Below are 27,491 nucleotides of genomic sequence, written 5' to 3' on the forward strand. Positions count from 1 at the left end.
TATGATGCCCCCGAGATTCCTTTCGTTTACTCCCTTTATGACTTCACATATAGATAAGAGTGTTTTTGGTGGGTGAGTTTGTCTGGGTTGTGTGTGGCTGTCTCTAGAACCCGTCCCTCCGTCCTGGGATGGAAATTTTTTTATGGGATGGACAAAAGTTTCACACTGTCCGTCCAAAGAATCTGGACATGCCATGTTCAAAGGGTGGATCATTGACACAAGCAGATCTAACCGTGGCAACAGTCGTATCCAACTAGCAAAAGGAGTTTTCATAGCCAACGAAGATCTGCCTCCAGTCGGTTTGAAGAAAGGCTATTAACATCCAATTGTTACCTAATCAAACTGTGCTTGCCGAGCAGGTGTTAATGAGTTAATTACTCTCCGTCTGTCACGGGCATGCGGCACCAGGCCATGGCCAGGCTGTCACTGGTCAGCTGCGCATCGTCTGACGCCCCTGGTCTGACATGAAGTCTCTTTTGAGGTACTGTACTAGTAATATCTAGAGTAGAATTAATGAAAGGCATAGCTAATAAGGTTAAGCCCCGAAGAGTTACATGATGACATTACAGAAGCCATGGGAGTTACTGGCACTTCACTAGACCTGTTTATGTTTGACTTTTGTGAAAAGAGAAAGTGGTGGAGTTCACCTCTTGACAAGTACAAGTTTTGCTTGTATTGCATACCCGGCAACCGGCCTCAAGGCGTAACACACCATGTTTGTACTGAACAGTACAAGCTGCATATCCAGATAGACTTATATGATCCACTCCCACTGGAATTCCGGGAAGGATCCCTACTCTTTTCGATACTGTGGTGGGTTCTTTTGCATGCTCGATGTGTGGCTCTCCTCGAACACGGGACCTCCATTTAACATCCTATCCGAGGGTCGTCCCTAACCAAAGCTTGGTACTCATTTTCACCTGAGTGAAGTGAGGAAAGTCCTGTAATGTGCCTTTCCTAAGGGCACAATGTCATCAGGACAAATCAGCTAGGGGACCCCAGATTCGAACCCAAGACCTCTGGGTTCTGAGCCAAACACCCTGCCACTGTGATGCCAAGTTCTGTAACTTCTTTTGAAAAAAACATGGTTCTTAATGGCAAATGTACAAATCTTGGCACACTTTAGACAGACTTGATGAAAGGCCCGGTGGGAGTCACTCATGGTAGGAATATCGTGTAAAGTGCCTTTCCCAAGGGCACAACATCGGGGCATGGCAAGTATTGAACCCAAAACCTATAGGTTCTTAGCCCAATGCTCTAGCCATTACGCCACATCGACGCCACCGTAACTTCTTTGAAGATACACAAAGTTGCCGAATTTCTACTTTGTCACTTTGCCACATTGTCAAATTTTTCATAAAGGAAGTTAGAGGTTAAATTTATCCAAAACAAGGATTTATTATGGATTATGAAATGAAAGTGACCAATGGTGCAAAAAAGATTCAGGCTTTACTTACAAATGTATAATTCATATGTTTTTTACATCAAGGGGCCACCATAGTTGTTTTTAAACATGACTGCCATGGACATGACATTGGGATGGCCTTTATTGGGGTACCATCTGTATAATTAATTTTCCTCCCTGGTTGAGAAAACAAGCCTGGAGATATATTGATGAAATGTGAATTCCAGTCTAGAATCAATCACAGTCGGAAACTCTTGTCCAAAAGGAAATTCATTTAATCATCATATAAAGGGAGCTGAGATAGATCTGTTTGCATTGCTTGCATGCCCAGTAAATGGGCTGATGGTTTAACACACCTGGTTTGTACTAAACAGTACAAGCATATGGGTGCATATCCGCACAGATTCATTTGATCCACTCACACCGGGATGGAACCCTACTTTTTTCGATAAGTGTGTTGGGATTTTTACATGCAAATTTGCAAGAAAACATGAACATCAATAATTCTTTTTCATGTTCACCCAGTAAAGTGTCATTGTAACTGATCCTAGTGACCTTTGACCTGAATAGTGCTCACCTGTTCTTGTGAAGCAAAATGTGGGTCACTGCTTCTTGCTGACCAATAGGAATAGTCGTAGTAGAAGTGCTTCTGCCTCTCCCTGCCATCTCCCTCTGCACCCTCTGCCATCTGTGAATATAATGCATGATACAGGTCAACACAAAGAATGGTAAATCAAACAAAGAAGGCCTGCATGGGGGTCAATAGTACTGTTAAAGGGGAAATGTTTGCAGGATTTAGATTCATGAAAGATGTAATGCAATGGAAACAAATATTTGCAAGGTCATCAATTTGCTGTGGAGAGGTCACGAAATTAAAACTAACGCAAACATTTGAAGATTTACAGTAATGATAAGTAGTGATATGTAACATCACAAAGGCCTTTCTAATCTTAATCTTCCTCCTGCTTAAAGTGATCAATATTTTCCTCCTATCAAAACATGAAGCCCAATCTTGAAACAGGATACACTCTTATAAGGTACCAATACAGGTCCTACAGTATTCTTGCATTTCCTCCTCTAAATGCAAGTCCAACACATGTAACTAATTCTTTGCAAATTTAAACAAAATGTGTGATTTGCAGATTGTTCACATTTGGTAAATAGTGAGTGATGTTTGGACACCTGCTGAGCTACTCAATGCCACACTGTCATTCTCGGAGACACAAGTGGTACTATGGTGCTCTATTATCCTCAGTAACCTTGGCAATGGCTACACCCTGCCTGTTGATGTAACGCAGAAGCCCACTAAAGGTCATGTTCAAATATACACAGGTAAGCTGCAAGGGGCTTTTACGGACACCTCACAAAGTGCATCACGTACTGTAGAACTAAACACTCTCTGTCTTCCCAGACCACAACATCAGGAAACTCTTCTTACTACAGAGGAGCTGTTGTATCCCAAAGTTGCCCCTTATCCCAAAGCTACTCTGAAGCACATCCTGGATATCCAGGACCCGCAGTCTTGCTCGCAACGTGTTGTAGGTATCCAGGAAGTGCTTCCGAGCAGCTCTGGGATAAGGAGCAACTCCTGGATACCACCTTATTCTAAAAAAGGCAAAACCATTTTAAGAAAAGCGTGTGGTTCTACTAAACAAATCTTAGGAAAGACATCAATGATCCTTCGGTGTTCACGCGTCATATGTGAATGTATCAAGCATTGTCGTAATCAGCTGATTGGCGGGTTTATTGTTCCCCGTTCATAAACGATGTGGGAAGGGTTGCAGTCATGTCCCGGTTACGCTTAATAGTAAAATAAGGTTGCAGACCACAGTATTTCGCCTATAGGGATTTACATGGTCAAGGATCCAAACGTGAGAAGCTTTGACGCTTGAAAATTTATAGTAGGGTGCCAGATTTTAATATGTTTGACTTCAAGGTTCAATGTACAAAATATGTGAAAATGAGCTTAAAGTTGCCGACTCGTTCTCTTTTAAATGCCACTTTGATATGACCCCCAGCGGAGGTCACCATACTGCAGCCGACTCACAGTAGTCGGGTGGTACCAATATTCAGGCGCGAATCCAAGCCGACCAAACAAACATCGTAATCCAACTCGTACAGTCTCAAAACTGACGTATTCCTCTATCATTCACCACAGTTTCAGCCTTGCTAACGTGTACAGAAGAAAAACTACAGCCTTTTCAGGCATCGTGACGCACTACTTCAAACCCGAACTACTATTGGGGACGTTGGTCGCCCATTAATACTGTGTTCTGCGACCTTAACTTGTCCTTGCAAAAGGTTTTGGAATTGAGTTCGTAGGATTCTTCCATTGTGTTCATGGGAGGTCTTGCAAAACTAGTCTGCTATAGTCAGGATAACAATCAAAGTGTTATGATTATTGAAACAAATCAAAGGAGCGAGTAGAAACAGAAGTGACCCCAACCGAGATTCGAACTAACGCCGAAACCGGAGGCCAGATCACAGGCACGCACGCCTTAACCACTACGCTAAAAGGTCGCGACCAGTTAGCCTGGTCAGTTGGAGGCGCTTGAACCCCCACTGTTACAATTATGAAGAATTAAAGCAACCAATTACTCTTCACAACAAACCTATGGACAAGCCTTTGTTAACATTGAATTAGCACGGGTAAGCTATTATTAATGGTGAATTGAAATAGCTTGCTTCGCATCATGGAAAAGGGCATGCAGACATTCTTCATAAGTTCTCTGTGTGCTGCAGTTGTTATAATGTGAGTGGATGCACATGCCACATGCCACCTCTATCTAAACAAAATATACATTTTCACTACTGAGTAAGCTGGGTCTGGATGCCAACATTCCGTAAACTTGGCAAACATGAACTTAAACAAGAGAGGGTACGAATAGATAATTCCAGACATGGCATCTTTTGTAAAGTATACCGGTAGTCAAACCTGTCATAGGCGACCGCCCGGGGGACTGAGGAAAAGCAGTCGGTTTGGACAGGTGGTCACCTTGAAGAGGATTGACGCCGTCCATCACGTAAGCATTTTCAAAATCCTAAGTTCAAACTGGACCAGAACCTTGCGGCGATATTGAAAAAGGTAAGATTACGATGGGCACAACAACATCGATAAATATTTTGTCTTATTTAGTATAATGCAGACCTTTTTATTTACAATGTTTACAGTGTAAACGTTTTATCGATGGACCATAGATTTTTGTCCATCAAGGTCTTAAAAACATTTCCAAATCCAACGTCACCACGCGCTCGAAAATTAGGCGGTCGTTATGGGCAGGGATTGGGCCCTGTGCGGTCCCAATTCGTGCTGGTTGTGGTCGCGGTGGACAGGTGGTGCCTTGGGCCTATGGGGAAAATTTTCAGGTGGCCAGGTTGAAGAGGTGGTCTAGGCAGGTTTCACTGTACCTCTGAACCATGAAATTTCACATATAGTGATATACCATTGAGTAACTAGAGTTCCACGAACACATTATCTTCGCCAAATGATCAAGGCTTATTATGGAAAGTGATTAATATTTACGTGCTTATCACCCCCTGCAAATTTGATCATGCACCATACCATTTGGACGTTATGATTGGGCGAATGAGTCCAGTCTAGATAGGGTTAAAAATCATTTGGTGGTACAGGACTAGTATATGTGTAGAGTGTGCTGATATATGTTATAACTGGTCATGAAAAAATGTGAGTATGTTGATATTATATGGGCCACAAAGGTTCGATATGGCAGTGTTGACAGTTGAAAGTGATGATGAAATAGTATAGTCAATACATATGAATAGAATAAATCTGGCACGTTTTTAGGTGTTTTTAGTCAGGCTTTCTATTTTGTCCCTATTTCGGTATGTCGCCAACCGTGTTGAACTAAAATGCTTAAACTGAACGCGTCAAAAACCAGCGGGACTCACACCTCTGCTTGGAGAATGGTTTATTTATTTGACCTACATGTACGTTTATGCAAGGCTATCTGTTTACATGACCTGACACTGTCCCATGTCCCATTGAAAGGCAGTGGGTTAACAAACTTTGCTTACTAATTATGCAAATTAGCTGCTTATTTGCATAATTAGTCATTGATAATGTAAAGCACCATCCGAGCTCTCTACATACCAAACATCACGACGATCTGTCGACCCCTTCTCAAGTTATTCATGTCCGAATGTCAAAACAAAAACACCCACTGCAGTTCTTAACAAGCCGCTAGGGGGCCAAAATTTACAGAACTTACTTTCTGTGGCATGAACTATCTACCACACAAAAATCATGACCATAGCACTTTCAGAAAATATGCCCCTAAATTTTGAAGCTCTGCTGCAGTACCTTTGGTACCCGCTAGAAGGCCCATTATCGAACTTGACCTTCCTTTCTGTAAATCCTACCCATACACTGAATATCATAAGGATCCATCAACAGCTTCTCGAGTTATGCTGGCGACATACAAATACACATCCACACAAAGCCAGCTGCAGTACCGACGGAAAATACCAGGGGAACCATTTTTGAACTTGACCTCCGTTTCTACAACATCTACACACCTGCAAAAAATCATGAAGATCCATCAACGTTTCCGTCACTTTTTTTGCCTACATACAAACACAAAAAAATGCAAAGTCCGCTGCAGTACTATTGAAAAACGCAAGGTGAACCATTTTCGAACTTGACCTTCCTTTACACTACCACTACACACCAACCAAAAATCATAAAGATTCATTGAAGTTTTCTTGAGTTATGCTCCTGACATACATTCAGACCCACCCAACAGATTTTTCAACCGAAAACATAATCTTCTCCGAGTACAAGTACTCGGCGAAGATAATTATGGTCTCGGTTCAGAGTTTTTTTTTACAATTCGGGGCTGACATGACTCGTTCCCAGAAAGGTAATAGCGCTTTTCCAAACATCCTTTTTTGGCCAATTCAGTGTTTCCGATGGATAGGGGTGCCTTGTCTTTGAACGACAGACGAATTTGATATTTTCTGTGGAAACATCATTTTTGGTAAAAACCGTCGTGTTAGGAAATTTTCATCCCCAAAACTGCTATTTTTAGGGCATTCTTCCAAGGTCGCTAGAAGGAAAATAAAAGTTTTCCTAGGATAATGACTGATATGTGAATAAAGGTCATCATTCTGTCTGTGCAATTAGGAAAAATGAAGAAAATCGTGAGGATACGTTTTCCGCAATACCCGATGGTGCGAAACCATGCAAAACGCACATAGAATGCACAATTTGGGTAATCAGGCGACAAGGCCGCGTTACCGTCATCGCGCACTAATACCAGGAAGTCTTCGCGGACGGCCAAAACTCCGAAACCGTAAAACGCTACGAAGATCGGGTCTTTCAGGAAATATAAATGATTATACACTGCTATAGCGATAGCCGAAATATCGGGAGCCAAAACTAACGAGAAAACCTAGGATTTGCGTCTTATCTTCACGCACTCTTTAGGTATGCGGTCAAAACAATTCCAAACCGGAACCTTAAATCTACCGTCGCTGAGAACGTTATATTCTCGGTTACGCCAGCTGTGGGACGGGTCTGTATACTTACTAGTTATCAATGTTTCTAATTTGCACCAGTAGTTTAACTTAAAACAAAGCCACTTTTCACATAGCAAAATCAAAGAAAAGTTATGAGGGGTTATGAATAGGTTTTTGTGTTAACTGTATGTTTGCTGCACATGAACTTTTGATCTCAGATATCCAGATTGCTGCATGCAAAATACCCTTAACGAATTCTGAAAAACGTTGTCCTTCAGATTCTAATTAAGACACAGATTGTGGCTACCCCCAGGCAACACCTTGACTTGACCCGAACCTACCTTAGACCCTTTCTTAAGAACAAGTCTGGTTCTTATTTACAAGGTCAGAACACAGGGATCTTTGTGCACTTAGATGACAGAAGGACCTTTACCTTGGACAGGACAAAGATTGCCCAAAACTTCAGTCTCCTCGCCTGGGTGAATTCCTAATTTTTGACTGTGGGCTATAGTGGAGTCACAACAGTTAGCGCCTACGCCTAGACCCCACGGTGAGAGAGCTCAAGTAAAAAGGGTTTAAACCATTGAAAATCCTTTTTTGGTGGGATTTTTTGTGAAATCTGGGCAGTATAGGAGTGTCTGTGGTAGGATAGACTAGATGCATTTGCTGAATTAGGTGAAATAAATGGTCTGTCTCTACCTTGTGGGTTTTGGCACCCCCATGATATAGTAAGATGGTCTTCAACATCAACACCATGATTATGCGTAAATTACTAACTGTACTACAGAATTGTTTCAACATTCACCATGACCTACTTAGTTTGCAAGAGCATAAACCTACAAAAAAGGCCTTTTATTCATTCAGGGCTTGAAAATCTGCATCTGTGTGCACCCAAAATTGGAGCTGTGCACCTAATTTTTGACTGTGGGTGCCAGATATTTTTGTTATACTCTATAGGGTAACGGTTCTCTGGTTCACTAGTATACAGAATATTCTTGAAATGTAAGTATTAGAAAAAGCAATATAACCTTTTGCTGTACTGTACTGCTTGCGCAATTAGTTGAAATTTGAAATCTATATAGAATTACAGATTAAAGTTCTTAAGAGAGGCAGTAGTGTCAAACTTGTGTTTTGCTGACATTCAACTTTATTTTATGTGGTGTACTCAATTTTTTTTTCTCTGCACCTAATTTGGGTGCATCAGTGTACCTATTTCCAAAAAACAATTTCGAGCCCTGTTCATTCATTCATTCAATAAAACTCGTCTTCTGAAAAAATTCACTTACAATTCATGAAATGGTAGTGGGAACTGGGACTCCTACAATGCAATGTAGCAAATTGTTCCATTATACTAATTTATAGTGAATATATACAGGTAACTAAGAGTAAAAGCAAGTCGATATCAAAACAGAAGCTCATTAGTATTTTACAGACCAGATGCTTTTATCCCAAACTGTCCTGGGTTCCAGACATGATAAAACGAACATGGTCTTGGGCCTTGGTTTAGTAATTCCAAACTTGGCAATGATTAAAGTCCTAACCATTAGGTCCCCCCCTCCCCCATTGACCCCCTGGTCAAGTCTGTCCCAGTGATTACCCACAGGTGTTTAGAATCTCCAAGCAGATGTAGGAAGGCGAAATCGTAACATTTCTAAAGTGCCCACTGCTCCATTTGATTACAGGTTTGCATAGCAAAACCTTTGTTGTATTCGTTGGCATGTGTGGTGGCCGCCGTCTTGATTTTGTGACATCGCAGGGTAGCGATACCATTTCATTGGGAGGGGTGTTTTTTGGGGTCGCTAGCGTTCTCTCTTCTTTTAAGAAATCGGCACACAACTATCACACATTCAACCCAAATAAAAAGAGCACAATAGCACAATATGGTAGTGGGAACTGTTGCCAACACGGTTAACCAAGTGTCACCAATGATAGATTGGCATAGACCTTTATAGAATCAACTGTCGGCTACTGTTATGTTATGCAGTATGGCCTTGGACCAGTTCCCTTCAAGGCTTCATTGTAAATCTGACCACTACTGCGCCACAGGGGCCAGTGAACAATCAATATTTGATGGCGCACTGGCGAACAACTGCTGATCTCAACATTCTACTGACAAAATCTGCAAATAGTATTCTGCTATTGTTGTTCGCCCTAGAAACACTGACCTTCATCTAGCAGTATTCTTTCACAATGAAAGAAAGAAAATCTACTCGATTAGCTTAAGTATAACACACTTTTGTCTACTATGAATGTTTAACTCATGTATTGTTGTCTATACTCACCTATATATTTCTGTTGTATGTTTGTTAAAGGAGTCCTAAATTCTAGAAGGGGGTGTTATTTTCCGCTAGATTATGTATCAATGAATACATAATCAGACGACTTTTTACAGAATTCCACTTGTGGTGAATTACACAATGTGTGTTTTGTAAAGCAATATGATACTCATTAAACCCGTGGAGACTCTACCCATGTATTCCCTATACGTATACACAGTTCCTTCATCGTGAATATTGTTGGCATAGATGTGGGGCGATAAGGTCTCACACGCCAGTTTGGCCGTCCCATAGGAAATAACTGAAAAACACGAACCTTTCATGGCTGTAATTCCAATAAAAACACAGAGTTTCCGGAGATGTTTTACTTTCTATTGCAAGCACACACGATCTTGAGACAACGAAAAAATTGTCACCAAAATATAACCTATGGAGCGATCTGTAATGGCATTTAAAACTGCCGTTACCTACCAGCCGCAAGAGGCTTTCTGGTGCCAAGAGAGCCCGACCGTAGTACTCAGGTCAAAATAGCGTGTACGTCCCACAATCGCTTGGATGCCGAAACTTTCCTGCCTTATCCTGTCAGAGATGAACAAGCTTTCATCTCAAATGCTTCTTATATCAGGTGGGATCGATCAAAGGCTAATTATCATTGACTTAAACACCTGACTTTGGGGCCCAATTATTTTTTTAGCCCGCACTCTTTTGGCATCTACACGCGGAGTAATTCAGGCATGAGACCATAAGCACAATAAGAAGGCCAGTTGTTAATAAGACATAAAAGAACACATAACAAGACGAATTTCCCTTGAAGTTCTTTTTGTAACCTGACTTTTGTTAGGCCTAGTCAGTTAAATAGTTTTAACTATTTAGCTGACTTTTGGTGAAAAGGGGCAGTGTCCATCTTCATTTCCATAGCCCTTAGGCCACACAGACCCCTACAGTAGGAAGCTAGTCCACTGGAAGTGGAGGATCCAACAATGTATTAGTAATAGTATCAAGAAGAAAAAAGTGAGGATACCTGGCTTTGGGGATTCCTGTGTACAAATGTATGTGTGTTGTTTAGGTACTACATTATGTACATTGTGAGTTCAACTGAACAAGTACAGGCAAATGTCATTGAATTCAAAATGCTTTGCTGCCTGATACATGTATATCTAATAATTATCTGGATAACAAAATGCCTGTATGTCCATCAGGCATCAACAAGAAAGCTATTACCTACGTTCCTCCATAGAATTCTTTGTTAAGATACTAGTAGCCTTGCGTTCAGTTAAGCTGATTATCTGATTTATCCAGAGGCCTGAGCAAACGAGGGATTAGCACCACACCATTAAAATATTGATTAACCCCTCTGGCCGCCTTTCATTAGGACGATGGCACATGCATTAGAAACAGCTTTCAGCAGTCTTGTGTCAAGTGTGCCTCCCATTCATATGCACATACCATAGACAAACAAATGTGCTGATTGTTTCTTTGCGGACGAACAATGCTACGGTAGATAACTGAATCAATCAGACATCAGACTCGTGTCGTGTGGCGCAACTGTAGAGCACGCGGCTGTCAAACAATGGGTCCCGGGATCTAATCCCAGGTGTGCCCGGAGACATGTCCGAACTTGCGCCCCGACGTTGTGCCCTTGGGAAAGGCACTTAACACGACTTTCCTCACTTCACTCAGGTGTAAATGAGTACCTAGCTCATCTAGGGTTAGGGACATCCCTCGGATAGGACGTTAAATGGAGGTCCCGTGTTTGGGGAGAGCAACACCCCGCGCACGTTAAAGAACCCACCACACCTTTCGAAAAAGAGTAGGGGCATGCCCCGGTGTGCGATGGTCGAAATCTTACAGTCCGGTCTGGGATGACATCTTGAAAAGGTGATAGTTCACCTGTTATGTCAATCCTTCCACAAAATGTGGTAAATCAAAATAAATAAAAAATCAGACTAAACAAATTCACAAACTTGGGATCTTTCTAAAAACAACATTTATGATTTATCAAAAAATGACAGAGATTGTAGTATTTGGGGCAACTGGGACAATTATGCCGAGGAGGTTAGAAAATTTTTAACCTCCTTGATTATGGCAAAAAAAATGTTGGTAAATTACATTAGATAGCTTTATCATACAGTCACTTGCCTGCATCCTTCAAATACATGATGTAGCTAGAATACAGAGTACAGCAAGACATTGACTGAAAGCAAGGAGGTAAAATAAAGGCTTTGACTTGACCTGACTTGACTTATATCAGATATAGAACATCCTTGCTGAAAGTAAGCCCTCTGACATCATAGTGAGTCAAGCATTTTGAAGTTGCTAGTTGTCAATAATAAACATATCTCCAAGATTTAGCCACTGTACCACTATAAGGAACTAAGTAACCAAGTGACGATTCTCTCTGTTACTGCATTACTGTGAATGTTAAGTTCATAGTGATCTTAATTTTGCTGTAAGGAGAAAATCGAGGGTTCGCTGTGGTTTTAGGTTCACGAGAGTACTATAGTCACATAATGTATATAAAGTAATGGAAACACCAGCAATTTTAACTTCACAGTGAAGTATCAGTGAAGTATCAGTGAAGTATCACCCCAATGCAAAAACCGCGAACATAAAACCACCGTGAAAATTTGAAGACACACAGTAACCCATTTTTCTGGCATATGAGAGTAACAAATTTTTCAAGCAAGACAATTATTGCAAATAGTAATGTTCGGAAACAATGGGTTCTGAAACAATAACCCTGTGACTTCTTTTTTTCTTGTGATCTTTACTTTCATTCCTTTTGTTTTGATTATGATTACAACTTTGAGTTACCTTGTCCTGCAAATTTTGACAGGTGAAGGAGAAAATCCGACAAAGCTGTTCCATCTCCAACAAATTATTGCAATTTGGGAACTCATTATTTACTTTCAGTAGAGTAGTGTTGTTCTTTGCTGACACCTTTACTCTCCCCAAAATTACCCCTTTGTGTTGATAATCACCATACTTACCCCATGTGTACCTGTAGAAAGTCCCGAGGGAGAGGTGGCTACTAGTACGTACACATGAGTCATGAGTACTGGCATCTAACAGTATACGTATGTGGCTCTGTGTGCTTCATATCATATTGTAGCTGTACTCTATCACTACAACAATTAAAAGAGCGGCATGGCCGTGTAGAACAATAAAACATCAGTCGCCTAAGTGAAAAAATTATTGGAGTCGAAACAGTAAACAGTGGCGTGTGACCAGAGTAAAACTAATAACTTATAGCTAGATCTTGGCACAAAATAAACAAAACAAACCTTCATGTTTGTGATTGTCGTTCTCTTGGCTTCCATCTCGATAATACTCCCACTCTTTAAATCGAGCTCCCTGTATAGAAGAAAAAAACGTTATTTCTTGTTGAAAACTCAGTAGAAAAAGGAAATGATTGCCCCGGGCTACAGGAAAATATTTTTGAAAAACCATGAAAACGTTCAGAGAGCCGGGTCAAAAATCAACAGTCGAATCAATGAGTCGACATCGTTTTAAGTACGGTAAAATATAGTCTCACCTCTGATTGAGGGGCCTCACTCGCACAGCTACTTTTACTGAAGCCATGACGTCTTCGTAAGTCTACAACATAAATGTTAAAGTACCGAATATGAGCTTATAAACTAGAAAAAGCAGGAGACAGTAACGTCAAATTTACACTGGGCGCCGCCATCTTGTAAATGACATGTGATCACATGACTCACTGATGAGTTGATATGTCACGTGACTTCTAAACTTCAAGCAGATGTAGAAAGGTAAAATTGTAACGTTCTTCTTCTTCCGGTAATGTCCAACGTTTCTCAAGTTCCCGGGTGGTGGCGTGAATTCCAACCTTTTTAGCTTAAGTTTACACTCTCGGTCACTTCCCGTGCCCAAAGGACTGCGAAGCAGTACAGAGGCTCGCTGATTGAGCTTTAGAAACGTCACGATTTTGCCTTCATTTCTATATCTGGTGGGGATTACCATGCTCCCAAGTTCAAATTCCAGTTCGAAGTTCCGTACTAGGCGGGTCGTCCTTTGGACCGCGCTCCAAGTTAGAAACAGCGATATAACTATCGACTAGGACTGTCGTTCGCACTGAAGTTGATACATGTGTTCAGGCTGTTTTAGCGGATTACTGTTTTAGCCTCCATTACACCTAGGCAACATAAACACATTTTGCGTGCTTGGAGATTGATTTTGCCTATTTAGCAGGCTCTTCGGGTTGGGCCTTTTCGCTTATATCATAATGTATTTTTCCGGTTGTATGTGACTGTACCCACCCTACGGCAGGCGGCTTACAAGAAACCTGACACAATCAGAGATATACAACCCAAAAGAAGCCTTAATTTATAACATTATATATATAACAGTTAGAGAGAGGGGGGGAGAGAGACTCGGCAAGGAGGCTAAATTAACGCAGGTCTGAACAATATTCCAAGAAGATTACTTCGGATAGTCGTCACAGCTCAGAGTGACTTATCTAGCTTTTGCATTAATTATGCAAATTAAGATGTTCCCCCTGCCATAGACTACATACGTTATATGTATTTAAGTCACATAATGGAAAACACCGCAAATGTACTGGTAGATTTTCCTCATTAATTATGAAAATTAAATTATGATTAATATCATGATAGCATGTTAAGCATGTTGGAGACATGTTATAGCATGTTGGAGACATGTGCAAATAAACTGTGCTGAAACCAGCAATGTCAGCATTGTGTACAAACTACAAAGGAGTGTGGAAACGCTTATGTCATCACAACATGCATGGCGCCTTGAACTGTAATCAACTGGCCCATTGCGTTTAATCCTTTCTGTATAACTCTTCTAAGACTTCTAACATGTGTTAGGAATGTTGCTATGACTTTTAAGTGGAATTCCAAATATCTCTCCCGATACTGTCCAGATGGCAACGTGACGGAGTCCTGGTCCATGGCGTCAAAGCTCCCCTCTCTGATCATGAACACTGCCGTATTTTGGAGATTCACTTCAAGAGTAGAGTAGAGTAGAGTAGAGTAGAGTAGAGTAGAGTAGAGTAGAGTAGAGTAGAGTAGAGTAGAGTAGAGTAGAGTAGAGTAGAGTAGAGTAGAGTAGAGTAGAGTAGAGTAGAGTAGAGTTAGAGTAGAGCCTTACTTTTCAAGATATCTATTTGCCACCTTCGACATATCCTTGATACCAAATTGAAGTCAAGAAAAATAGCGGATTTGAAAGGATGGTGATCCTTTTTTGCAATCCCTATTGAAGTTTGTCGCAAATTCTTTTCGAAGAAAGCGAAAGAAGTCAGAATCCCAACGGAAGTGGCTGTAGCTACATGTATATAGACCAAGGGAATTGCGTGGAATTAGGTAGAGCCTTATCGTTTACCAGCGACACCCCAGAGATCACTTCGCTCTAACTCCGAGCACTAACCCGTCTGGCTATGTGCCAATAGTCTCGCACCGTTGAGCGGGACAGGCGAACTTGTAAACTGACGGTGAAAGGTTGTCCCCGAACACTTTGCCACAAGTATCACAACACGTACATGGTGTTTTCGTGATTATGACGGAATCGTCATAACTTGACCTTTGGTGCCATAGCATTTGGGTGGCACGGTGGCCTTGTAGTTAGGACTCAGAACCTGGAGGTACTAAACTGACAGGCCCCGATGCTGTGCCATTGGGAAAGGCACATTTTACCAATTTCCTCACTCGACTTAGGTGAAAATGAGTACCTAGATCCGGTTAGGGACGTCCCTCCGTGTTTGAGGGAACCACACGTCAATCATGCTAAAGAACCCACCACACTTATCGATAAGAGTAAGGGTCAATCCCGACGGTGCTAGTGGATCAAATCAATCTGCCCGGATATGGAGCCTCAACTTAGGCTGTTCGTGTGTTACCGGGTGTCCAATACAAACATACGAACAAAACACGAGATGGATTACCAGGGGTTTTCCTCGATTGATATTCAACAAGGTATGTTGCAATACAACCATGTCTGCTTAAAGAGACAAACTTTTCTATTCGGTACTTAAACATTTATGTTGTAGACGTACGAGGGCGTCATGGCTTCAGTAAAAGTAGCTGTACGAGAGGGAGGCCCTCAATCGGAGGTTACCGTACCTAAAGGATTCATTGATTCTAGACTAGATCTCTGAACGTTATCGTGGGGTTTTTATCTCCATGAAAAATGGAGATATTGTTTTGGGTGTGTCTGTGTGTGTGTCTGTCTGTTTGTTTGTCTGTTTGTGTTTCCGGACCACTCTAGTCAGCATAACTCAACAACCTTTTGATGGATTACAATGATATTTGGTATGTGGGCGGGTGTTGTGAAGCCGAGATTCTAGGTCGCTTTTGAGCCCCCTAGCATGTGACCTTGGTACTGCAGCAGAAATTCAATTTTTGTATCTTTTGACCTGGACGTGCTATGGTCTTGATTTTTTGGTGGCAGATAGCTTGTGGTGTAATGAAGACGTGGTGTGGGCTTGGGCTCTCTAGCAGCTTCCTCTGGAACTGCAGGGGCGTTATCGTGAAAATCTTCTAAGGAGAATAACTGAACAAAGGAACGATGGATTTCCATGAAATTTAGTATACAGGTAGCTTAGATAGAGATGTAGACAATGAAGTGCAAACTTTGCTAATTAGGACTTAATTTGCATAACTAATGAGGAAATTCTATAATTGCAGTGTTTTCCATTATCAGACTCAAATACATGCAACATATGTAGTTTATGGAAAGTGGAGCATCAACAGATACCAATTATGCAAATAAATCCATAATTTGCATGATTAATGCAAAACACCATAATTCATCTAATTGGAAAATTATAGGACTGTCAATATTGCAACATGTGAAGTTAGATAAAGGTGTTTATGACCAAACATATATTAGTGAATGTGTAAGTCATTTGCATGAATAGAATTGTTCATGGAGATATGAGGTCGTGGAACTCTTGTTTTTTTAAGTTTTCTGTGGCCCGGTCATCTTTCAATGCGGACTGCGCGTGCGATATGCCAAGAATATCATGAACAAAGTGTGAAAATGTTTTCTGTCATGTTTTGGTCTTGACCTAGCCAATCAACCGTTCCATTACATATTACGCTCGACCTAAGCCACCCACGTGGACATGTCACACATGTTCACGTACATGGAGGAATTCAGCCAAAGAATTTGATTTGCATTTCGAAAGTAGCTGTCGGAAAAGCTGTTAAGCTCTCATCTATAACGCCCCCGAAGTTTGCCAAATGTTTACCGAATGAACGTGGTCCATCTAGCAAGTAAAAAATTGTCATTTTGGATGTTTTTGGTCGAAAGGTTATTTGAAGTATCATCATTTTCTTGGTTTTCAGACCGACTGAACGGTGTGTACACCGGCGGTCCCGGCAGGAAGTGGGGGGGACACGGCGGATGTTGTCCGCCCACCTGTTACATCCTTACAGGCGATGAGAGCTTTCTTCTAGCGACTATTTACTTGGTACAAATGTTTGAGACATTCTCATGAAGGCTTGTTGGTTCTGTCAAGGACGTCTCTAGTTCTAGCCCGGATGCCAGACACCTGCACACGGCAGCACCAATCCCTTAGGCCGGGGGAGAAACATATGTCCGCTCCCAAAGTTAGCACATTAGCATGAGTTTTCCAGCCCGCCGGGTTCAGGTTAGGGTTAGGCGGCCTGTGCTACGCTCCAAGCAGAGGTTCGGCTGGTTTTTGACTTGATTTTAGACGTTTTTATTGGCTTTCTATTTTGTCCCGTTTTCTTTATGTCGGCTTATACTTCGAGAGTAGGCCTGCGTAATACTTGCCCGGGGGACATGTTGGCCCTGAAGCTAAGGAGCTGGCCTCACGGTGTAGGCCCTGGAAACAGTCTGGCATCCAGGCTACTCTGGCTCTGGAAGGCCCATTTTACGGGCGGGTGGAAGTCGGTGCCCCATCCTTATGTACAGGAACTGGAGCTATGTCCCTGCGGAACTGCTGGCTGTGGGTTCGTGGCAGTGCCGCTCTTGTATACATACATTTTGTTGAGGTTGAACTGAAATTGGAAGAGAAATGTAGTAAATGTTTTTCTAATCTAACAGTCATGTCTTCTGACCAGAAAGCGTTCCTGCTTGAAGTGTGTCAGGACCTGTGGAAAACCATGTCGAAGTGAATAATGGTTCTCCTGTACGACATGCGGCAGTGTGCAAACACAAGGCCCTGACCCCGTCTTTCTTACCGACGGCACTGACATTCCTACACGACTGGTGTTGGTTAGCCTATCAGACGTTCTACACAGACCTACGCAGGTGCGGTTTCCTGTGGATTTGCCCAGTTAACGCCTTGGTCTAATTAAAAGTGCTTCTGAGGCCTATTTCCACTAGAAGGTAGCGATTGCTGAGCGACCGTACAGCGACCAAAATTGGATTTGTGTGACCCTTGACTCTATACTTTTGAATATGATGCTAGATGTAGCGTTACCAGTTATCGTCCAATTTCTTCAAAACGTCATTTATCTTACAACCGCGCAGACTGAGCCAAATGTTTGACCCATGCGAAGAAATATCAGCTCTTCTAAAAAAAATGCATGGTCTGTAAGTTTTTCTCCACCTGTTTAATGCCGTGCGAGCATGTATTCATACTAAGGTCTATGATGAAGAATTGTCCAATTCAGCCTTTCTTCTCCATGCTTATGCCGTTCTCTATTGCTCGTGAGAACTGGCTGTAGTATAATACACCTCGACATGTGGACATGACCAAAAGTGGACGACAGTAACTGGTAGCGGATGTTAACTCGTAGCGTTCCGTTAGAGGTATGATTTGAAACCTCTCGCGACTCAGTGGTCGTAGCCTCTAGTGGATAGGGGGTGTAATTCAAGTTCGCGGTGGTTTAATGTTCGCGGTTTTCACGGTAACCTCTTCACAGCGACCTAAAAACACCGCGAAATATTTTTCTACCCGTCTACACATACCACATTATTTGAACTGCGAACTAAAGAACACCGCGAACACTCTCCCTGCCACGAAATTAAATCACGGAGAACTTGAATACGGTTTGCAGTTGGTCCCTGCCTCGATATTGATAAACGATCGCTCAGTGAAGACGCGTGTTTCTCGTTGCGAAGACCATCGCCAGGAGTTGTGGTCGGCCGGGAGGTCCATCTCCACACATCTGCGGCACACTTCCTCACGTGATTGACAACCGGATGACGTTTGTGTGAGCACGTCATTGTAGATCCATGGACATTCGAGATTCGTTGACAAATGTCGTTTGGAGACAGACACTTCCCCCAACAACACGTACTGCCATGGAACCAGTTGGAATATGTCTGCACCAAATGAGAAGTGACCCACTGCGGCTTGGCAAACGCTGCATCCTTCCGACCCGGGCTGCCCGCACCTGCCCGTGCCACCTGCTACAGTTGCATGATAGCGAGAGGGTGACAGATGACCTCATGCAGGGTAATACTGTCGGTGCCCTGCCTCACAATATGAGTCATTGGCAAGTGTATCAGGAACAGTCTGTCAACCTTTCAATACAAGTGCAAAGACACCCCCTTTGCCCTGTCGGTGAACAATCCGACAAAGAAAACCGTGCCTGGTTAAAACGTGAAAGAAGTCTAAAATAAGAAGCCCACTACAAGATGTATCCCGGGCTGTGTGAGAGTCTCCTGACCACTAGGTGCCCACACTGCTACAACATATACAAGAAGTATACATTTGTTTGTTTTTATGTAAACTTCCTCTTCATTTCATGATTACTACAGCACGGTATACCTCTGAATAACATGCTATATGTAGGGCATTAAACTTCAACGACTGAGATGAAACAGCCACCGCGACCATACTGTCTTTATAGGGCGCGAAAGAATCTTCGCTGGATAGAAATTGTGTCCTCGCCTTCCATTGCTGGCCTCGCGCAGGACTTTATTTTATCTGTGACACACACACACACACACACACACACACACACACACACACATGAGGTGTACTGTTTGTAGGAATAGTTATGACTACTTCAACCAGGAAATCCACACTTAGCTGACAGTTCCAGTATTTAAGACGGCCAGACACAACCTTTCGTGGGAGGGGGTCATCAACTTGAGTTACGACTCTTCCTTTTAGGTCAAGCAGGATATAAGCCGTAAACTATTTTGACATGGGGAAGATTTAGGCTCATGCCCTCTGTAGGTAGATATTAGATGGAGACACGTAGTATCTGAACAGATAGACATCCCTTAATCTCTGATACATTGACAGAAGAAACCGTAATATTTTCGCAAAAGCAAAATGTGATCCTTGTGTCCCAGAGACTGACGGCTGGCTGGCCCGGCATGCGTCGCACAGCTAGCATGACATCAGAATTAGAAACGCGACACCATTGGGGGGGGGGGGGGGCGTGCTGGTATATGGTAACATGATTTGGAAGTTGTGTAAATGTGTTTCTGGCAACAACTAGCCCGGAATGTACAAAGCTCCCTCACGGGCGGAGACATGTTTTCAGGCATGATCTGGACCGGACAGCTCGCGTGCGGCGGGCACCCTCCTGCCTGTTATGCGCAAGCCAATCATGTATCAGGGTGGTTGAGGTCAAAGCGAAGTTAATTTTGCCATTGGTTAGGCCATTCCTGGTCCATATTTAACTGGTTCTCCACTGAGCACGTTCTGTCGGGAGTTCAGGCCGTATTTCCTGCTTGGTCGCTGCCGTGGTGGTCGGACGAAATCAGAGTGGACTGTGACTGTACACGCGTTCCCATTAGTCAACCTGCGTGGCTGAAGCAGGGCCTCTCTCTAAAAGCTTCCATCCACACACGCGGAGTATAGTTGGTGAGTCACGTGGGACGGCTTGTTTCCGACAGACGTCCCCCGCCACAGAGGCGAGTGCTAACGCCAGAGGACATGGATCTCAGGACTCTTGCTCCCGTAGTCTTCCTCTTCGTCGTTTGCGTCGGGAACGTACAGAGTAGTGGATACTCTTCCTCTAGGAGACCTGCCTACAGCGGGTCGATCCCAGCCGGGTTCAGGGTGCGTTATGTCGCACGGGGCACTGCCGGTGGACGAGACCCATCCACAAGTCAACATAGCCGGGCAAGCACGGAAAGACAGCAGCTGAGAGGGTTTGTACTCAGAAAATTATGTTGTTTACTAATTGATCCACGTTTGAAGTTTATTGATCGGCATATTTCCTATGTGGGAATTGTGCCATAGCTAGCACCACCGCATCAACACTTAAAGAAATTGCAATTTTTCTTGGACTTAACCAAGGCTAATCGTAACCCTTTTACCACCCTTATTTTTCTCCTGGACTGAAGTGTAGGTCGAAACCGGGTCAGTGATTGTTTTGTTAAGGTGACATTTCGTCGAGGGTCTGGCCAAAAGTTGAAAGGTGCACGACCAGGTACATACTGGTCATGACAGTTTGATGTGGTCCATTAGCTATCGGAGCTGATCTAATTGTTTTCGGTAGATAACCCCTTGACTCGGAATAACTCAGTCGTCACACACGTTGTCGTGGATGTCGATAGCGATAAGATCAGGTCGTGATAACTATGATATACTTATTGGAGCACAAGAATACACACCCAACTCTCTACCAGACTCCATAGGTTGTTGGAAAAATAGACGAAGTCGGCCAGAGTGGAATATAACAGAAGAGTCATAGGAGTACAGCTTGAAACTAGGCCGGAAGGAGTCGACTCCCGGCAGACTCCCTAGATTACAAACTGTACTCCTATAGCTAACTAACCTGGTACATGTATATCATCCAGTCTATTTGGCCAATTTCTGACACTTTTCCAGTAACTTATTGAGTCTAGTAGAAACTAATACAACTCAACATAGGATCAGACTATTTGATTTGGTACACTGACCACTGGCAGACTGACCCACCGTTGGGACAACGCAACCATCGTTTATTGTTGGTCTTTTCAACAAGTCGAGACCTAAGAGCTATTAGTCACTCATCGCGTCTGCTCAGGTTTTCCACCGCATTTGACCTGAGTCAGCTTTTGTCATTCGTGAATCTAAACCCCTAGCTTCTTTCTGTCTTTTTTGTCTTTTCCAGACCCAACGTCTGTTCCCCCAATAGATGTTGCGCCGGCTGGAAGATAAACTCAGCGACTCGTACATGCACAACACGTAAGTTGGTCTCAGTCCTTGTTTCTTTGTTTACCCCTGTTCCCTTCAGTACGGAGTGGTGACGCTTTGTGTTTTTGATGGGAATTGTTGTAAAGGTTAACCTTCAGTAGCCCACAAGTTGACATCTCCTGGGAGTGAAGCGACCCCGGTGCCCCGTGAGGCAATGGTTCATGTAAGTTTGCTCCGCCGGCGATACCCGGGGAGTAGGAGAATGTACCGAATAAGGCTGCCGGGGATTTGGCTACACGTCTAGCCAGACCGTAAACAGGCGGTATGCGACTGCAACTTTAGTCATGGATATTATGAGTCATGTAACGTGAATGTGAGAGGAATGCACACGGGGGTGGGCAAGGAGCTCTGTATCACCGCCGCTGTCGTGTGTAATTTGATGTTGATCGTCGACTCGCAAACCCCCATACATACTCTCACTCTCGTCTTGTAAACATTGGCCTTTCGTGACAACCCTAAATCCGGCGAAATCATTGACGATAATTCTGATGGACAAAGGCACTGATGTTGTCATCTTGTATATCAAGAATGAGTATCGCGTTTCGTTTATATGCATAGATTTAAACGTCCACTTAGATCGACTGAAACATGTAGTTCTCTGTAAGAAAGGTAGAATACACTGCTTTGTTATTCACGGGCCCGTGAATATGATATGGCAAAGACTGATATTAGCAACCGACCAGGCCATTCTTGGTAAGTTGCTTGGACACGAAATATTATGAACGCCAGCTTTGAGCTCCCGAGTTACTGAGTATTGCCTTTCGGACAGTTGTCGCCAATTTGGGCCAGGTATCATATTCACAGTTGATTAAATACTGGCTGAGATTGAAAAATTCACCTAATGACAAGATTGTTAAAAAAGCATACGACACTTCAGTCGAAGAAGAACATGACTGGGCTACTCACGTTCAAGATATATTATGTAGACATGGGTTCCAAAATGTTTGGCTTAACCCCGCAGTTAATGCCAATTATTTTGGAATTATATTCAAAGAACGTCTGAAGGACTCATTTCTTTCTGGCTGGAGGGAACAACTTAGACATTCCAGTAAACTACACGCATATTCTAAAATCAAAAAGCACTTTGGCATGGAAACATATCTCACATCAATTCATAATAAACTGTTTGCAAATAGCATAACAAAGCTGAGAATCAGTGCACATTGCTTAGAAGTTGAAAAGGGTCGACACCACAACACACCAGCCACTCAGAGATTGTGTCCCACATGTAATGGAAGTGTTGAAGATGAATTCCACTTTGTAATGAATTGTCCAACTTATAGCAAAGAGAGAGATATGCTTTTACAGACTATTACTAGTACTACTAAGACAAACTTCACCCTATCTGGTACACAGAGCGATATTTTCTATGTACTGTTGTCATGTCCGACTCCTATATCCATGTACATAGGTCAATTTCTCCATAAATCATTCGAAAAGCCGCCAGACAGAATTACCCATACATGATTATATATTGTAACAAATACACTGGTTTCGAAAATATTTTGTACTTAGAATTGTAGGATAGATTAGCCTTGTAGTATTGTTGATTTCATGCCATACATTGTACCATGTACGATTGTTGAGCAATAAAGTTCACTATTTGGTCTCTATTCATAACGGAGCGCCATGTTGATAAGGTTATAGACATCACGTCGGGACGACCACAATAGTATGAAAAAAAGCTTTCCCTGTTGTAGTGTATCTAAATCAAACTCCTGCATGAAAGACTGTCTATAGATAAGGTTTTTGAACAATCCAATCGTTTACAGAAAACATCAAACTAACATGTAACCGCTGGTGAAACAATACAATTTCTAAGACGATAGATCAACCAAGTCCACAGGAATATTTGCTGATGTATATTTGCACTTCAGTACAAAGAAGGATCTATTCCCGCGTTTACGTCATAGAGCTAGAGAAAACGGTTTCTCTGGTTATAAGCCACAATGTAAGGCCATTGCACCCGCGCCGGCCGACTCCAAACCACATAGTTTCCGTCAGTCGGAGACTGGGTGATGTCATGCGTGGGCATCTGAGAGAGAAAAACATGATGAGTAATGTTTTCTCTTCAATTGTGGTTGTCCCTGAAACAGGCGGTGTTTTGAATTCTGCACATGGGGGACGTGCTAACAACAAACTAGAACAGAAGACAGCTCGCGGCTAACAGGAGAAGGCCTGGCGTTAGGCCAAGACAAGGCTGTCAGTGTGGGGAGGGATTCCTAAGAGCCTTTTTTTCGTTCCCCACCAAGCCGCGGTGTCTGGCTGTTACATGTTTGGATTCGGTAAACAATGTCGGAAAAGGTCAAGATTTACATCATCTAAGTTGGATCCACAGGGCCAACCTTTTACCGGGCAGAAAGTCCAAACATCGTTTCTTCATGTTCGTTCTTGGTCAAGGTCAAATGTTAGCGTGCAGTCTAGCGAGAAATGTGATGTTGATTTTGCTCGGTAGTTTAGATCTATTCGCTATTGGATATGAGAGTTTGAGCTTGAATTGTCGCTTGTCTCACACATCGAACAGAACGTACGACCTGCCTGTCTTTCAATGAGGTTACCCTATCACACAGAAACGGCAGTTTACACTAATTTGTCGAAGGTTTTTATCTTTCATATATTTACGGCAGGAAAGCCCACGTAAGCAAAGAGATAAATCAGATTAGCTGAAGAGCAGTGCGGCTCCTGTGCTATTTCTTGCCTGACCCGTTGACCTATCGCCGGTTATTCATAAACCATTCAGGCCAACTATCACGTTTAAGCGAGTAGGTACACCACGACTTTGCGCTGATGTTATGTTTTTACGCGTGTCGCAGTGCTGGGTTGCGTAGCGGGATAGACAGACAGACCCGTCGTTGGATAAAGACATCTGCTATCAAATTCGTGGCTTCTTGCCAGCACAAGGGATTTTCCGTGCGCTTCTCACAACAACAAAGAGCATGCGTCTCTACGACTTCTGACACGGAAAGTCGCCTGACATGTAGTGAATGCAGCTATGACGTGCCTTTTGCACGCTTCTAAGAAAGCATTGTTTGGTCAATGTTGACCTTTTCTATGTTTAAGAACTACACAAAAAGGAAGGACAAGGTCGAATGCTGCTGTTTATTTTGATCTTGTGGGATGCCATTCTTAAAAGCAACATTATTTTTTTAAGCTAACACAGTTACTTTCTTCATTTCAAAACTTCGCCCTTGCTTACTCGTAGATACCTTATGCACCAAAGTATATGGCTGAAACAGTTTGAAAGCACGCTTTGTACGAAACATCTCGAGATATTTCATGTATAGACATAACTTATTTGTTTTATCATGAATCTGTTCAATCTACAGTGTTTCCGTATCCTTAGTGACTTTTTTTTCAATCTAACCATGTGTGATATTCATTCAATAGGCCATTTGGCATAGTAGTTATTGTTTTAACGTAAGACTTTACTTAATATGTAAAATATCCCCACGGAGTTCAGTCTTTGGCTGTACAAAATCTTGGAACTAAATCAGTATTAGATTTTTCTATAAAGTCTAGCTGCTATAAGAGCAAGGCTTTAGTGATAGTAATAGATTTACAATGTCCAAACTATAGATAATTCAAATGGCCGATATAAAATTGTTCTCTACTCTTTCTCTGCAGCAAGATGCGCGTTCAAGTGTTTGCATGGAGGGATCTGTGTTCGTCCGAACCGTTGTAGTTGCCAGGGCGGGTATCGGGGAGTAGCGTGTCACATCGCGCCTCGGTCTTACGGTGGCAAGACGGGCGGCAAAACTGTATCATCACCCGAAGGCCAGAGACCGACGCACACGGGCACGGCGGCGGGCCGAACCCCTGGTCAGGCGGCCCCGGTCCCACCGCCGAAGAGGCGAGGCGATGGGTTCGAAGCACAGGCGTACACAACAACGGGAGGTCAGCAGCTGTACTCTGTTGGTCGCCCAGGACCTGAAACTGTCGCTTTAGGATCAAATGGCCAAATAGCCCACTTACAAGAAGGGCAAGGGCGGCAACGAATCACCCTGACTCCGGGTCAGTCAGTGTCTTTTGTTGGAGGTGAAAGCCATGGGACGACAGCCGGAAAGTCGTTACCCTTGCGTCCAGGACAAAGAGTTACCATCGTCGGTCTACCAAACGGACAGGGTTCGTCTGGTGGCGGGACGAGGTCCAGTACAAGGGAGGGGGATTGGGATCAGCGTGGCGGAGGGGTCAGGGTGGCACAGATAGTGGGAACAGGTGGCAGTCAGCAAAAAGTGACCCTTCCGGACGGACGCACCGTGGCACTGAGAGGATTCAGGGTGTCGTCATCGGGAGGCGGTGTGTCACTGCCCATGGCAGCTCAAGTCAGGGGTAAGATTTACCACTTCCAGTCTAGTCACTACTTGCTTTTCATGAATGCAATGATTTGAAGTTGATGGATGGTTGAAGTTAGGGCCACATATACGTCGTGCGCTCGCCGTCAGGTATCGCAAACTGTGGGCATTCTTGCTCATTCGTGGGAAAGTGTAGTGCATGTGTCTTGTTACGGAAAATGCTGTACATGTATTAGAATTAGATCCATGTCGGTGGTTTGTTCTGCCACAGCCAAAATTCTACGTCATCCAAATCGTAAGACGTCCTAAAGTTACATGTTCGACGAATGTGACCGCGTCGTATACGCATTACGTTCTGCCGACGTGCTAAAGCCGGCGTCACAATATTCATGCGAGCGTCGGCCGAATTTGTAGATCGCCCGAAGCTCGCCGAATTTCAAAATCGCCCGAGCGTCGACCGTCTTTTTCGCTAAAAGCCTGCCCCGTCACGAATTGAACGGGGCTCGGCCGTCGTACGCCCGACGAACATTGATAATCAAAAATTCCCCGTGGGATCGTACCGTTTCTTGGACACGGACGAAGTCAGAATCGACTAACCTGGTAAAAAGCCTATATTTGGATCAACTTTGATTTTTGAGTTGTGGGAAATGTGTAGGCCATGAGTAGAGTGGACGGGCACAGTGAAATCAACAAGAATTTTGTGATAGACAAACTCAAATGCTACCACAGGAGCCACAAAATCAACGAACCCGTCTACTTAACGTAAATGCTATGATTTTCACCAAATGGTAATCGACCAAAGCTCGGATAAACCTATCGACGCCCTGCCGACGTCTGGGCGTGCTTCGGCAGACAAACATAGATTTGTAATAACTTTGGACTTTGAACTAGTCATTTTACGGAAAAAAATTCAGAAAGTCAAGTGTTATTTTAGCCTCAGTTGATAAATATGAATTGACATATCCAAACCAACAGCAAAAAAGAAACGGGAAGTATTGTCCTTGGTGTCCACTTTTTATTTACAATCGATTTAATTTCAAAGAACATTTAGTTTGCAATTAAATTGTCTTTCATTAGAAAAGTTTAGCAGCATTTTTTACGAGTCGATTCAGTATTCTTTATCTTCTTATGTTATAAACCAAACTATCGTTACGTTTTATGTATAAATAAGAAGGAGGTCGGCCGGAGCCCGTCCAAGCTCCCATCGACAACAGCACAACTCTCGCCTAAAGCACGCCTTACTTTTCATAAGTCGGGCGGAACACCGACGACGGTCGTCCGATTATTGTACGAAGCCCGAGCGAGGCTCACACGAGGCCGAAGAGTTCCTCCGGCGACCTCCAACCGACAAAAAATCGGGTCTAAAATCGTCGGATCGGGCGAGCTACGGGCAACCTGTTGACGAGCTGTCTAGCTCAAAAATCGCCGCCGAGGCCTCGCTGAATTTAAGCGCAGCTTCCAGTGACACACGAGCTCCGAAAAATCGCCCGAAGCCCGCGTAATCGACAGGACGTCGGCCGTACTTCGAAAATTCAAACTTTAAGTCCATTCTGCTGAGAATAGATACGAGGGGTGATCAATAGGTTTTTGGCCTCAACCAAAAATAATGTGCACAACTCACATTTCGTGGCATCATTATGTACGGTGACGTCTTTTGAAAATATCCACTAAATTTCAAATTATTGTGGTCATTACTTTTCAGTCGACGTTCATTCAAAAATCAATAGGTAAGTGGCGAGAAAAACCAGGTTTAACTGTGATCAGAGCTGAGTGAGTCGAGCTCCTGGTGCCATGAATGCCATGAATCGGCATAAGATCTCCGAAGACATTGTCAAAATGTCTCATGAACATTCCCTTCTTATTTCAACTAAAAAGAAGCGGGTATCTGACTTTCAGGAAAGCAAGTTGGCCCGCACACCCCAAGTCGCAGTTCAATTGTCTTC

General features: G+C 43.1%; 2 protein-coding genes across 7 annotated transcripts in view; one reads left to right on the forward strand and one right to left on the reverse strand.

Annotated features, from left to right (window-relative positions):
- The window catches only part of LOC136432222 (kinesin-like protein KIF16B), a 66,839-nt gene extending 53,973 nt beyond the window's left edge, over positions 1-12,866 (reverse strand). For all 5 annotated transcript variants that reach the window (XM_066423281.1, XM_066423279.1, XM_066423280.1 and 2 more), the window contains exons 1-3: positions 12,695-12,866; positions 12,444-12,513; positions 1,983-2,093 (exon numbers count right to left, since the gene is read on the reverse strand). In XM_066423281.1, the coding sequence (XP_066279378.1) occupies positions 1,983-2,093; positions 12,444-12,513; positions 12,695-12,741 (228 nt within the window). In that variant the 5' untranslated portion in view covers positions 12,742-12,866. The remainder of the gene's footprint in view (positions 1-1,982; positions 2,094-12,443; positions 12,514-12,694) is intronic.
- A 6,706-nt stretch (positions 12,867-19,572) lies between these two features.
- Positions 19,573-27,491, forward strand: part of LOC136432224 (latent-transforming growth factor beta-binding protein 1-like) — a 49,500-nt gene continuing 41,581 nt past the window's right edge. For both annotated transcript variants that reach the window (XM_066423283.1, XM_066423285.1), the window contains exons 1-3: positions 19,573-20,226; positions 21,174-21,247; positions 24,881-25,585. In XM_066423283.1, coding sequence (XP_066279380.1) covers positions 20,009-20,226; positions 21,174-21,247; positions 24,881-25,585 — 997 coding nt within the window. In that variant the 5' untranslated portion in view covers positions 19,573-20,008. The remainder of the gene's footprint in view (positions 20,227-21,173; positions 21,248-24,880; positions 25,586-27,491) is intronic.

Source organism: Branchiostoma lanceolatum, chromosome 4, assembly GCF_035083965.1.
Source record: "Branchiostoma lanceolatum isolate klBraLanc5 chromosome 4, klBraLanc5.hap2, whole genome shotgun sequence".
Classification (NCBI taxonomy): domain Eukaryota; kingdom Metazoa; phylum Chordata; class Leptocardii; order Amphioxiformes; family Branchiostomatidae; genus Branchiostoma; species Branchiostoma lanceolatum.